Source organism: Mizuhopecten yessoensis, unplaced genomic scaffold (genome assembly GCF_002113885.1).
Source record: "Mizuhopecten yessoensis strain PY_sf001 unplaced genomic scaffold, ASM211388v2 scaffold716253, whole genome shotgun sequence".
Taxonomy (NCBI): Eukaryota; Metazoa; Mollusca; class Bivalvia; order Pectinida; family Pectinidae; genus Mizuhopecten; species Mizuhopecten yessoensis.
Genome location: NW_018480024.1, coordinates 458,119 through 473,787, shown reverse-complemented (window position 1 = coordinate 473,787; position 15,669 = coordinate 458,119). Strand labels below are relative to the sequence as shown.

Sequence of the window (15,669 nt, the reverse complement as noted above, 5' to 3'; positions counted from 1 at the left end):
CTTTCATTTTCTTCACTTCTTAGAACACGCTGAGTATTGGATCATATTATGACGACCGGTTAGGACCAAAAAATCAAAATGTCGCCCTGTCGATCTATAAGATCGACAACGCAAACATACGACAGAGCATTCTCGCGAAAAGGAAAAGTTGATACACATGTACTAGCCTCGTCTGTCAATGCACCCCAACATAGTATAATCATAATTTTGGGCGTATTTACAGACGAGGCTATTACCTGTGGTTGATACGCGTATTTCGCATTGTCGCCGTCAGGTCGAGGGGGTGAAATACCGGTCAATTACGTCATGGCGAGATTCTTTTGATGTTCGTCAAAGGATCGAACTAGTTTTCCCGTCTCGTCCACAAGGTGCTGCACTTTGAGCCTTCAATTTTGCTATAACATATTCCAGGGGTGTATGTAGAGTACGAAAGTGAGCATAACCCCAGGATATCGAGGATGATAAAGCACAAGAGACACACTACATAAACATGAATGTGTGTATGGGTAAAATAATTTTGACTATGCGTGGCATGGGGTATCTCTACCTAAATAGTGCAACGTTGTACAGGTCAAGATGCAAGTTGTGCCTCCTCCCCATGACGACAGAAGGGAGGGACCAAATATGGAAAAATCGATCAAACTATAAAATCTAATTTGGGTTAAAAAAGATAAATGTTGAAAAAGAAATCTTAGTGCGGATGAAAAGATATCTGATTCGATATGTCAGGAGAATCCCTTGGACAAGGTAACACAAAAAAACCAGTTGATCTCTAGTATACAAGATGTATAACGTCAACGACATATGGAACAACCTCCCATCGGATGTAGTGAACGTAATGACAGTTTAGGACTTCCCACCCTTCNCACAAAAAAACCAGTTGATCTCTAGTATACAAGATGTATAACGTCAACGACATATGGAACAACCTCCCATCGGATGTAGTGAACGTAATGACAGTTTAGGACTTCCCACCCTTCGTTAAGGTGGCTCCACACATCGTCATCAGCGTCCATTTTTGTGACGTACTTCCGGAAAAAGTACAGCTCGGACTCAATTACCTTGATCGAAATGTGCATGTACACCGTGTCGTCATTTCCGTATTGCGTATCGGGCATTCAATGTCGTAGTGCAAATTATAGTAACACCTGGGCCGTTTTCGTTAAAACGGTCAGCCCGATCGGACCACTGTTGTTCGTTTATTAAATAAGGTCGGACCTAGTAATCTGATGCTGCTTTCAGGCGAGCCTTGAGAAAGCCTGCAAGGCCTGCATACACATTTGCTGGTCCGCCAGGATTAACGAACAGGCCCCTGGTAAACAATAGTACACGTGCGTGCCGATGATATGTCAACACCCGATATCGAGATTTTAAAAAATCAATAAAAAACACTTTGTGTAACATGTGTTACATATTTTGCGATAAATAAAATATTTGTAGGGTTAATTAGAAATGCTTCTTTTCATTTTATTATTGTTGTTATTGTTCCGAACAATGTCACACACACAAAAAAACCCGGAAAATATTAAAATTGACGAACATTCAATTTTTTGGTATTTTTTCCAAAAAAGTTTCCAAACTATCGGAGTGTTTAGATTTTCATAAAATCAACTCTACATAGTTGCATTACCATTATATGAAAGTTTCAACGATTTTTTTTGGTTAATTGCGAAAGTGTGGAGCCACTTTAATCGAGCATTCCATTACCGTAGTGTATTGTAACACCGGGTACACAATAGTACACGTGCGTGACGAAGATATGTCCACACCCGATATCGAGACTTCACTTGGAAATGTGTAATCACACGTATTTCAGAAGAAAAAAAAGCTTATGATACAAAGACATTAATTAACTCACGGGAAGACACTGACATAAGGTCAGACGACTTCAAGAAGGTCGTCCTGTACATATCATGTGCTAACAGTAGTTCATAAGCTCGGGGTCGCTACGACTTTTGTTGTCGAGCGAGTTACACTCTGTCAGATAAATCATTTCACAAATGCAATTACAACTACTCTGTGAAAATATTGGTTGGTAAAATATCAAGATCCCTTTAAAATACAAGTGCATGTGCGTGCACGTGATAACGGCATACCATGCGATAGCCTATGGTTACATATGTACCATGCGTAAGCGGGCTATGGAATGATGTCCAAAGTGTACATGATTGTGAGTAATTTTGTTCCATTAAAGAACAGTAAATTGACAATTTAATATAGAAATTAATTTATTTCCATGTTTTTGTTATAGTAAAGAAAACAGCTGTCATTGTATAAATTCTATCCCTCTGCAAAAAGTTCCGATATTTTTCAAGGTAGACAACTCTCATCAGAATCAATATTATTGCAAAATGTAAAATTAATGAATAAAAAAGACTTTGCAGGCCGCGGATTTAGGGGGGGGGGGGCACACCCGGCCCCGGCCCCCCTTTTGGCGGCGGACTGACCTTTTCCGGGCCGGCCCGAAATGGTCTGATCGGCCGGGAATGGGAACATATTAACATTTTAAAATGCATCAAATAATGCACGGAGCTTGTATAAAAAAAAATCTGGGGCTACGCCCCACACATCGTGTTTTAAGTATGGCCCAAAGACTTTTTTTGTGTACTGGAAAGAAAATTAAAGTTTCGGTTCAAATTCTCTATCAACAGCGTGTTTTAGAAGTCAGATGGTATTATTATAGGGGCAACCTGGTGATGACAAATGTATGAATCCACAGGGGGCTTGTTCATTATTACCTAATTTGGCGTCCCGCCCGCAAGGGGGATACGAGAGGTCCACCGTCAAAAAATAAATGTAGGGACGCACAATATCTAGTCTTCAGACATTGTACCTACAGTACAGTACTTCATGTAATAGTTTGTCGTACAAAAGAACAAATAACACCATAACATCGTTGCTGTTTAATTAATGAGTTACTCATGGCATCACTAAGTTGCTAAACAAACGGATAAGTTCAAATCAGTGCGACACCCAAGGCCACTAGCTATATAGTCTCGCGTTTTATAATTGTTGACTAATTCACTAGTGTAGACAATGATATATCTGAAATGTCCACGCTGATTAACTCATGTAAGGGCGTGCATATTACCAACAGTGGTACATTTGCTAAGCTATCTGGTTAAAATGGTACAACTTAGGAGGCACATACGCGTCACTAGACTGGCCACCAGTCCCAAAGTTTTTATGAAGAATTTCTCGACTGCATTTTACTACTAACTTATCTCCCCCTAGTTTAGAATCAGACATCCAAGTGATCAAAATTATTAGAGTTAGTTTTTTCTTAATTATTTAATATTCTAGAGACGGTGGCCAGTCTAACGCGTCACCTTTAAATTTAATTTAAAATTATCATGCTTGTAAGTACAGCATATCATCTGGTACGTACAACTTATTACTACGTACACAATAGTATGTTGTGTGAAGATACTTTCTTGTACGTACACGATGGTAAGCTATAAGTACCACAATGAGATATTATGTTTTTTTCTTCTTGTTAATTAAACATAAAAACAATCCTCAGAACACGGTAAATCGCTTCTGAGACGTTCTAGAAAACACAATTTTTTGGGGGGAGATCCCCCAAACCCCCCTTACGGCAGGGGGAAGACCCCCTCCCGTACCCTCCCTCTCCTCGCGATACGCGCTCGGGGTGCTGCCTTTGGCCTTTGGCAGCACACCGTTGACTATTGAGAAAAATTTCTCGGGGGCCCCCCCTTTTAGGAAATCCTGGATCCGCCCCTGCATTGTGTGTATCTGGTTCTATTTCATTCTTTTTGTACGAAACTATGTGCCCTGTTTTCTTTTAGCTTGTATATAGTAACTTTTATCCAAACAATTTCAATAAAAAAAAACGTTTTGTGTAACATGTTGTAGATATTTTATGATAAATAAAATATTTGTAGGCTTGATTAGCAATGCTTCTTTTCATTATTTCATTGCGAAAGGGTGGAGCCTCCTTAAACAATTTGAGCTTTAAATACATGTAGATGAACACTGAAAAATCAACAGCATAAATATTGTTTTAAAGAAAAAAATAGAGCTGTCAAATACAAAATTACAATTATGACAACGTTCATTTACATATATGTATTTAATGAGATGACTGTCGAGGGATTGAAATCCTGTACTTGTATGTGTATTTTCAGAGTAAATCTGTGTATCTGTGTAACGAAACGAATTACTAGGTGAAAAGTGCAGGAGCTTGAGAGTCCGATACATACTGCATGTTTGCATCTATACACACAAAAGAAAGCCCCAAACACGATCCTGTAGTTGAGTCCCTATTGTGGGAATAGTGTTTTTTGTATGAAACGTAGTGAGCTCTCATTTGCCTGGCTCATAGTGCATGACGGATCTGACTACTGGCTACTTTTATTTTATAAAAATGAACTGAACACTTTACTTGGGATATTCTAGTGGATCAACGGTTTCGCCAGCCGCTACACGTACAACACCTCTCGATGCAGCAGGCCCCAGGGTACAGGCCGATAAGTGGCGTGACCCACGTAATTGGAGGAGCCCCGGGGATAACCACCACAATTGTAGTGGGGAACACACAACTAGGCATAGGGCCAGGTTCTACAACGGTCACCGACACTCGGGACAAGGTGAGTGAAATAAAACTTTATTTATGGCGGTGAGATATAAACGTGGTACCACAAACCAATACAGGAATTTACAGCCGACTGTTAAACAATGTTTATACCCCAGTGATATCATAGTTAAAACAACCATAAAAAGCATAGTACAAACACGTACAGTTCTGATTAATACGCTCCAAATCACACACACACACACGTGTGTGTTTCAGGTTAGCCCGAGTTTCCTCTGGCCGTGACAGTGTCAGGGCCAGAGGAAACCCGGACAAGTTTCAGGTATCCATACCTGCCCTAGATTTTCCTGTCTACCCTTGCACATTTTATCACCTGCTTGTATCCGATTGTAAGTTACAAGCCAGACAAAGCTCACAGTCACTCATTTAAATGCGCTATCTCCCTGTTTTGGGAGCCTGACCTCATTCTTGACAGCTTAATAACACCACTGTAAGGTTTAGAAATTTATTGTTAGATATAAACCATAATTTTGATCAGTGAAAATAAAAAAATAAAATTAATACATTTGCCTTACAACCTGCCCTTTTTAAAGTCATGTTACCTGAAACACACATTTTATTGGGCGTAAGCGTAAGCGATAGGGTACTCGTGTATTTGGGTAGAATTCTGCAATAAATGTGAACAAATAAACGGACATTGACGAAATTGTCGAAAAAGAATACACGCATGTAGAAAACTGTGCTGATTGTTCAACGGAAACTAATTAATTCGATAGCGCGTTATGAACTGTTGGAACGCCAACAATTTAACAACATTGGTGGGTATGACGCCGCTAACTCCAGTAACGAATGGAGTAAATACGTGATATCGCTGTGAGTTTATGGAGCTAGAGAGGAACTGTTATTGGAGGTGTTGTGTACAAGATAATGTTATATCTGCTGCTTTGATGTAAAGCATGTTCGTTCGTATCTAAAATCCAAATTCGAATTTAGTAGAAATAGTTTTTCAACCAGTCGACAAACATCCCAGTATTCAGTCCGCATTGCAAAAGCCAAATGACGGAATGAATTCCAAAAACGATTTTAAACGGTTCTGCTGAAAATTGAGCTCGACTCCTTGTTATGCTGTAACTCACAAAGCATACAGAAGGAATGCAGTGTAGGTGTGTTTGATTTTCATTGGCATAATATCTAGAAACTCTTCCTAAATTCCGTATATGTCAAGCAATAAGAAATTAAACAATGCATCCCTGAATTGTATTTTAACTGCCCCCCCCCCCCCCCAAAATGTCATAAATCCGCCACACAACCTTAAATAATATTTAGGATTCTTTGAATATTGAAGCATCCTCGAAATTCCAGAGATTTAACGTAATTTTCATGAACGTAATGAACTTTTCGAAAAACATTCAGTGCAGTGGTAAAACTATCAGGAACTATTGAAATAAAATGTATATGGTTGGTTTCTATACTTAATTCCCGAAAATGCCATACGCGTGTCTTGGTCGCTTGCAGTCAGAAAATCTCTGTCCGTGTCTAACTTGAAAAACTATATATCGGTTCTTAGTTATAACATAAAAACTGTACACCTACCTTTTCAAGTTTTCCTTAATGTCTTTTTATTTGTGAAAATGTGGTGAACATCCGCCACACGCCTTTGCATGAATGGATTATGTAGAAATGCAACGAGTAAGGAACGTATTGTATGTAGTCTCTGAGCACCGCTCACTGTAATGAATAGGAAAACTGCTTTAGATTGACAAGAAAAAGGGTAAAATAACCCCTTCGGGTCTGTTATCGCCAGCAAAATAAAATGCCTGCAATGGAAAAGCGTTAAACACCGTATACTGTTTACAAGATATGAACTTGCCATACAATGAAACTCATTGAAATTACTACAAGAGTTCTTTATGTAGTCCCCCTGCTTTGATCAGACTTATAAAAAAACAAATGTGGTGGCAGAAAATTGAAACATAAATTAAATGCACAATTATGTTCATATTTTGATATGAGAGAAAAACACGCTTATGTAATAGTTGTCCTCATTTACGGTCATTAATTAGGATAACACCTACTCCAATAATGTGAGAGGTCTAACAAGGCGTGTTACTTTTAATATATCCAATACAAAATACGAGTTAGCCGACCAGCGATCTCTTATGTTACTGAATAGGATAAAAAAAACCAGTCAAGGATTTTACCCCAACGAAGGAGGTATCTGTTATGCACCTTATCTTGTCAAAATGAGTTTAGATGCAGCCGTTTTGTGCTATAAGGTCCAGTGATGTATATATTGGCATGCTGTGTTGAAAACGGTGCGTCGACAGCTAGCCAAGTTCCGTGTCTGTCGTCTGTCGTCTGCTGTCTTACAAGTAGTAACATACTTTTCTGTTGGACATTTTCCGGTCCACAAATCAATGCATCCAACAGTTCCTTTCAGAATTAAACAAACAAACAAACATCAGCTTTACACACAATATAGTTATTATAACATTCACAAGTAATACCATCAATCATTACCTCTGTTCCTTGTCACATGTGGGTATACAAATAGCATGCAGGCAAAGTCGGAAATTGAGTTTCGTCGCCACTCTCCTTTCCCAAAAATATGGATTAGCGCCAATGAAGCGTTGACTGAAAGCTGATATGGACTGTATTACGTAACTGTATTTACATATAAAACAGAACGACCAGATACGACCAGATGCAGTTACTTATTTCAAAGGCGACTACAGTCAGCCTAGCATATATTCAAGGAGCACTGCATCAAAGAGAAATCATGGGGTTACCATTCTAGCTTCTATGTAATGAGCATATACGAACCAAGTATAACTTACATATCATCTAAATGTTCAAAGCGATTGGATTAGGAAATATGACCTCCTCTCACTATACGGGACCAAAAGATGTCGAACACTTAAGTTTTTGGGATAATTGTAGAGGATGTTATTGAGAGAAAAAAAGGCTCTAATTTATTAGAGATTTAAGTTTTGCCAACATATTTCATCGATTCACCATCTTGATGCAAGGTCATTAGTTAACTAGCAATCTCAATCTTGATTCGTAACTTTTTTTTTCTCTGTCGTCAGAGATGGCGCCAGCAGACGACAGTGCCATCGGAGACCCGCGCAGGCTGTTGCGGCCTTTTGACGGCCTGTGTCCTCATTAATCTATGTAACAGCGTAGTGACCTTCATGATCAGCGGGGAGAGTCAACTGTTTACCTGGGTCTTCGAGCAGATAGGAATAGCGGATCAGGTGAAGAAGGACTTGACGGACTGGGGCGAGCACCAAGACCAGATTCAGCTGGCTTTCACGTGTACTCGGATTCTGTCTGGTAGGTTTATGGTGCATAGCAACAGTTAAATGTCAATTTATATTATAAGCATGTTACACAAGCACCGTTCTATATATTTCAGACCAATCTTATAATCTGTTATTAAACATATATTTCAAAATTAACCCATGACCTGAAATATATATATTTTTCTATCTTTTTCGTATCATTTCTCTAGTATTGCCCTGATTTGTTATTTTAGCCATTTTGATGTTTATTTATAATAATTATTTTGACTGATGAATAATACATAACTCATGTCTAAATGTTTAGTCATTAATATACACTGCCCTCCAAAAGTTCTGTTACATGTGCATTTTTCGATGTATAATTAAAGTATAGAAAATTATGCCAATCTTATTTCTATTATCTGACATTTGTATATATTATTAACTAAGTTATTGTACAATTATTTCTGATGATTTTATTATGTTAAGTTTACATAATGTTACAGAAATCAGTTATTATGTAAATTTTCAAAAATATTGTAATTCCATTAATATTTATTGCATCTTCCACGAGCTCTAATCAAAACCTGTATACGGTCAGACATACTCCTAACCAAAGTTCTACATATCCTAGCAGGTATTCCATCCCATGCAAGCTGTAAGGCCGCTTCAAATTCCCTTATGTTTCTGCTCTTGTGACAACGAACTTCAAAACCCAGATCTCTCCACATGTTTTCTATCGGGTTCAAGTCAGGGGACTGTGGGGGCCACTCCAAAGACAGAATATTGTTGTCCTCCTTCCTTTCGTTCACTATTCGTCATCCTGGAAGAAATAGTTGTTTCCATAGCCTATTATTTTACTTTGTCCTTTGGTTACGGTTTAAACGGACAGAAATGCCTTCTTACAGCAGTCGTCCTTAATTTATAACCCAACAAACACATGCTTGTTTGATGCGTATTACTCTAATCAATATATCAACATTAAACACTTAAATTTGACAAAATCACAAGACAAAGAACAATAATCACGTAGTCATTGTTTAATGGTAGTACTTAAACATATCTCTTCGGCCGTATTGTAGCCGAAGACTTTTTCTGCTGCATAAATGGTCTTCATTATGTACCATCCATTCTGCATACCCACTGATCTGCCCATGTAATCTCCCTTGTAAAACCCCATACCCGTAATAAAGATCTTAATCATTGAGGGTGTGGTATCAATGTCACACAAAATGTAACTTCAGAATCTTTGTTGTAGTGTTATTGGCGTCAATCGTGCTGGTGAGGTTTGAGTACAGGATTGTTGCTTTGGTTTCTTCTACTGTGCTTGGCCTTACCGTTCTCATCACGTCTTTCGTGAATACTTCACTCATCGGTCTCATTGTCGTCCTTATAGGGGGCGTAGCAGGTACGTGTACAACATTCAAAAGGGGGTGTCAGTGCAATTAGACATATTGGCGTCTCATTACTTATGATGTGTACTGATACAATCGTATTGTTCTGTAGGGGGCGTCAGTCTCACATATAGGTTTACAATGCTTCATGGCGGAGGAAGTAACTTTCGTAAGTATCTCTATAATGTTGCCATGCAGAGGGGTTGGTATGTACAGTTTAAAGCAAATCAATGCAATATTGTCAAAATGAATGTTCCTTTACTTAGGCTTTTACATAGAATTAGATTGATAGCTACGAGTTCTAATTCAAAAGTCAGCATTGCTGTCAAGTCGAAACACTGGAGGGATGTGCATGTAAGTTATGTATGCATGAACTGAAGTAATTCAGAATATATTTGGAATAATCACTGGTCCATTGCAATGCAAAATTTCGTTAAGGAAACCTTATAAAATTTGAACTTATCTTATTTGTTTATTTTTCAGGAATGGCTTCCGGCTTTCTTTACATTTGCGCCATTTTACCGGTGCTGGAACATTTTGACGACGGAATCTTCCGAGCGCTTCACGCTGTTCACCAGGCTGAGACGTTTGGCTATGTCGCGTGTGCCTTGATGCGGATGGCGACAGGGAATTCCTGGAGATCACTTTTCCGCTGGCAGCTTTTGGTGATGGCGTTTGCGTTTGGATCAGCTTTTGCTCTTACACCTGCCGAGTTTCACGATAGTTCCGTCATCGTGCGAGGCACAAACGAACCGGCAAAGACCAAGCGAAAACTCACATGGAGCATATTGAAACACCCTGCCATTTACCTGTTGATGGTTTGCTTCTTATTCCAGCGTCTGGGTACGTGCAGACTACACATTAATATAAACTTGTCCATGATTGTTACATGTCCAATATAAACGAATGAAGGCCAATGCCAAATAGCATGCTTCTGATTTTCAATAATAGATCGTATGGTTTCGACGTCGATACTGACTAATTTGTATTGGTCTGGTGGTCAAGGATACGGATATTATGACAAATGTTTCAGTCTGTAACCCGGATACCGTGTGCATGATTGCAAGCGGTGACCGAGACTATCATAATCAAAGGCAATATTACTGCCTAAAAAGATGGTTGGCTTGAAAGCAGGAAAACACAAACACAACTAGCTGACCTTTTCACTTTTTCAGAACGCAAGAAAAGCATGATTATAAAATATTGGTTGTTCTAAAAATGGAAGACCAGTTATTGTCAAGCGATGGCATTGCGCAAAGAAAATGTCGTATACCATTTTCTTATAATTCCCCGGGAACACAAACTGCCACTCAAAGAACGTAGGGGTGTTAATGACAGATTTACAGATGCAATTAATAAAATCAATGAAGAAACTCTTCGGTTAAGAAAAAGACCAAAGACCGGTATTGGTACCTTCAGACCAATCCATGACTATTCTCTAGCCTATCGGAGCAAAATTGATAGGAATTCTTAAAAATGATAACTTGTACTCCTCAACAATCTCGTTATTTCCAAGATTTTCGAGGTAGACGCTATTGGTCCAGAAATACAGTGGGAAATGCAATAATTCAGTATGTGAGGGTTCTACCAAGGGCGTTTCCATGAAGGGTAAAAATATTGTGGTGTGCAAAGCTTTTGAAGGAGAATGCAATGTATTTTTAAATGTTCTATAAAACGAAATCAGACTCTGATGCTTTGTATGTTTTCGGTATGCTTATAAGCAAAACTTTTGAACATCCGTCGCATTTTGTCTATTTGCAGGATTTGGTTACCTGGAAGAAGAAGCGGGAACTCTGCTGACCGGCAGCCTCAACTTAATTCTCTTTTTTCTGGCCCAGTGGTTGGGCCCTATCCTGATGTTCTCCAAGCGCTGTGTGGCCGGTTACTTCCCTCATATCATCCTGATGGCCTTCACCCTGGTTGCCGGTGTTTACACGTTAGCAATTCCTAAAGTTGACCACTCGGACGGGCTCATAGTTGTGTTCATCATCATCGTTGGCGTGGCTGCAGGTCAGTGATTTATATTGTGTGGTCTGCCATTATATATCACTTAAGGTGTATGATCTAGTCCCAACAGCCGAGCGACAGAACGAAGAGAATGCATGACCGCACGCACGGCAGTAGTCAATGAGTTAACTGTATGTATTTTAAGAAAGACAGGGTAGTGTAAGACTTGTAGTAGGAAACTGGTAGAATGGAAAATATAAAAATCTCGGCTGATGCAATTGGTGCAGCAGATCTACTTTTGCATCTTCGGTGTCCCATAGGCAGACGACACCGAAGATCCGACGCTGAAGGGACCCACATGAGTCATCATGTAGCATTGTTGTAGTGGGATGATGTACGCTTTGACCAAAAATGATCATTCGAACTTTACTTACTGTAGCAGAAGATTGTTCATTTTTTGTGCTTGTTTATAGTGATATAACAATGTTATAAAAAAAATTCATAAGGTTTTTATATAATTGCGAATAGAAAGCATGTTGTAAACTATCGCATGCACATTGAAGAAATGTTTCTACATAAATTCTTATTTGCATATGAAGCCACTACAGAGTCGCTACGGGATGTGATCCTAACTGCCCAGTTCCTAAAGGAGCAATACTGCCTGGCGTTCGGGGTGCTGTACACGTGCACAGGGATTGGGGAGATCATAGTGGCAGCCACAGGTAAGATGCCCTCACCACTTTAAACCTAATTGTGTACATACATTTATTTGAAAATTGAATTTATCGTTTAATGTACCATACGTCGATTGCGTCCACTTAGGACTAATCCGTGGTATTTAATGTCAACAGAATGATAATCCTTATTGAAAGTGTCCCGAAGCATATGATAATACAGCTTATGTGAAAGATGCCTCGAAAGTCCGTTACGGCGTCACAACTTAAACTAGTATTTCATGTATACCTTGTCAGACTGACTTCCAGCTACAAGGTTACAGGCAGCCTAGGGGATAGTCCACTCTAAACCTAAACCATCTTGTGACATAAAATAAACAAATAGAAATACGACGAAGGAACATTTTTTTCTTAATATTAAGGATGTGCATTAGTTTCGGTGCAGAAAACCAACAAAAAATATATTTTAACGCATCTTATGGCCATTTCGTCGACATGGGGACATCCTTAGCACTTAATTTAAGGTCAGCAGAGTGAAAATCATTTTTAAAATGTTCAGAAATAATTTTGTAATATTATAACTTTTGTTTTCAGCAAAGAAAGAGGAAGCGAAGTATTCCGATGACATCCATCTGGACTTCTTCACGCTTAACCTGGCCGGTGCCTTCATCATCGTGTCGGCTTTCTTTGTTCTGGCAGCCGCAGTCGTCTACAGTAAGCTTGGGTTTCCGCTTGGGGATTGCCCCGCCTCCTGTTGTAATTTCGGAAAGTTTAGCCGCCTCAGGGACGAGGACGAGGGCTCCGATGGCGAAGGAATTATCCAGGAGGAAGTCCTTCCCTTTAATGATCCGGAGGACATTTCCTATGGAACTTCTCCACAGGCGTCGGGCATACAGGGTGATGCATCGCCGGAACAGGAAATGATGCAACCGGTATGAAATGCAGCACACTTGTGATTTTGACCGTGTAAAAATATAGAAAAAAATATGCCTCCGAGCTCTTTGCATTATCTGGCGTCTTCCCTCGTGAAATAATAGTGTTGATATTATAGAAGAGCGACACCCGATTCTACATCCTCAATACTCCAGGGGTTATACTCACTTTCGCTTTCTGCACCCCTGGAATATGTCATGACAAAATCGAAGGTTCAGTGTGCACTACCTTGTGCTTGAGACGAGAGGAGAGGTTTGAGCCTTTGACGAACATCAAAAGAATCTCACTGTTGCGTAACGGTAAAGTTGACTGGCCTTGAAGTCGGGTGTTGCTCGTCTTTAATCTTTAAATTACAGGTTTCAGCTTAGGGATTGGTCGGGTGGGTTTTTTAACGAACACCAATCAAATAGCTAGCCGCGTGCTTTTTATTTGGCATGACTTGTTTCAGGGATACAGAGAGAGAACGTGAGCGTAACCACTAAACATGGAGGATGCCGATTCCAAAGCCAGTCAATTTTACCGTTACGCTTCCATGCACAGAAACATTGATTGAATAAACAAGCCAGGAGCTTGTTGCAACAGTTATCTAACGTAGAAAAGGTTTTGTGGTCCGCTCCTTTACTAGTAATAGTTGTTTATCTCATGCAAACAAATAATGGAGTCTCTACTGCCAAGTTCTCACAGACAAGTTGGTCTTTCGTCAGACTATTACAGGAACGGGTGTAAGATGGACGCTAATCAGTTGTTACATGGAAAGGGTATAGACTGCCCCCTTATCTTCGATTTTATAGTGAGGAGAGATGAAATAGGCGCTTAATCAAGATATACATAATGTATAACAAGGAGAAGTGTAGGGATTGAAGCTTATCCAAGATTTTTCAGGGAGGGGGAGGGGGGAGGGGAAGAACATTTATCTAAGATGTTTCAGGGAGAGGGAGAGGAATAACGCTTATCCAAGATGTTTCATGGAGGAGGGTTAAGAATGACGCTGATCTACGATCATGAAATGGAAAATAAAACGGTAATACTAGTTATCTACGAATATACTGGGAGTCTTTATACATTGATCATGTATTGAAGATCAATGTTTGGTACTTGTACAACAGATTGGGTGTATGGTAGATCTTTGTGTGGTGCTTCTGTTACAGATTGCGTGCGTGGTCTAGATCTTCGTGTGGTACTTCTGTAAAGACATTGAGTGTGTATTGAAGGACATTGCGTGGTTCTTAAGTAAAGATTTTGAGGGTGTATGATGGATTTTCATGTGGTGTGGTACTTCTGTACAAACATTGAGGATGTGTGGAAGATATTTGTGCGTTACTTCTGTACAGACATTGAGAGTGTATGGTAGATCTTCGTGTGGTCTGGTATTTCTGTCAGACATTGAGGTTGTATCGTAGATCTTCGTGTGGTGTGGTATTTCTGTCAGACATTGATGGTGTATCGTAGATCTTCGTGTGGTGTGGTACTTCTGTACAGACATTGAGGGTGTATGGTAGATTTTCATGTGATGTGTTACGTCTGTACAGACATTGAGGGTGTATCGTAGATCTTCGTGTGGTGTGGTACTTCTGTACAGACATTGAGGGTGTATGGTAGATTTTCATGTGATGTGGTACTTCTGTACAGACATTGAGGGTGTATCGTGGATCTGCGTGTGGTGTGGTACTTCTGTCATTGAGGGTGTAGGGTAGATATTTGTGCGTTACTTCAGTAATGATATTGAGAGTGTATGGTAGGACATTGCATGGTACGTAGATTTATATGTATGCACTAAACATGATAGATCATACATTGCATGGGAGTTCGATATATATATATGCATGTTTATTAATTCTAGATATCAGATAAAATATTCCTTTGTCTTATACTCATTTAACATGTATTTATTAACAGCTTCATTTTACAATTTTCGACGTTTTCACGGCATTTGATCAATCGAATTTTCAATTTTTCAAAAATCTCAAAACACCTTTCAATTCGTCCAAACAGAAAACTGTTCAACCAAAAGTGGTTTTTTATATAACAAAACAATATATATGGACGTTTTCAATTATTTCCTAGCGATGAGCTGTTTGAAATCAATGCGTTTTAGTATTTTGATGTCGTACTTGATAAATATGAAAGTATAGGTATATTAACATGGTATGATGATCATGAGGAATATGATCGTTTTTACTATATTCTTCAAACTCACTCGATGAGGAACCTCTATATCTTTTCACCACACAATGACAGTGTATAGTGTCACAGGGACATGACAATTTGTTAAAGCTATTTTTGGATCTAAACTAGGGTTTCATACTAATTTACACGTTAAGTGGTTGAGTTAAACTTTCGGTACAAATGCCACCCAAAGTAGTGATATCGGTAAAACGCCACTCCCTATGGTGATATCGGTAAAAACGCCACCCCCTATGGTGATATCGATAAAAACGCCACTCCCTATGGTTATATCGGTAAAAACGCCACTCCCTATGGTGATATCGTTAAAAACGCCACTCCCTATGGTGATATCGGTAAAAACGTCACTCCATATGGTGATATCGGTAAAACGCCACTCCCTATGATGATATATATATTATCATTGGAGTGTCGTTTTTACCGAAAGTTGATCTAAACCCTTTAAACACGTAAAATCGATTTGAACATTTCCTGTTGCTATGTGTTCTTTAAACTAGAAATTTGAGGTAATACATATTTTATTAGGTCACCTGAGACAAAGTCTCAAGTGACCTATTGCGATCGCCTTTTGTCCGGCGTCGTTCGTCGTCCGTCGTGCGTCCGTAAACAATTTACATTTTCGACTTCTTCTCCAAAACCCCTGAACCAATTTCAATGAAATTTTGCAGAAACCTTCCATGGCAAATGGTCAACTCAAA

The 15,669-nt window shown here is 39.3% G+C and overlaps 1 protein-coding gene across 1 annotated transcript; it reads left to right on the top strand.

Moving 5' to 3' along the window:
• The first annotated feature begins 4,391 nt into the window (after nt 1-4,391).
• On the top strand, nt 4,392-14,652 carry LOC110442351. Its single transcript, XM_021485910.1, has 7 exons — nt 4,392-4,610; nt 7,645-7,891; nt 9,098-9,247; nt 9,717-10,076; nt 10,995-11,243; nt 11,780-11,902; nt 12,449-14,652. Exons 1-7 carry the CDS (start codon nt 4,464-4,466, stop codon nt 12,790-12,792), a joined length of 1,620 nt encoding a protein of 539 aa, XP_021341585.1. The 5' UTR covers nt 4,392-4,463; the 3' UTR covers nt 12,793-14,652.
• Nucleotides 14,653-15,669: the final 1,017 nt, after the last annotated feature.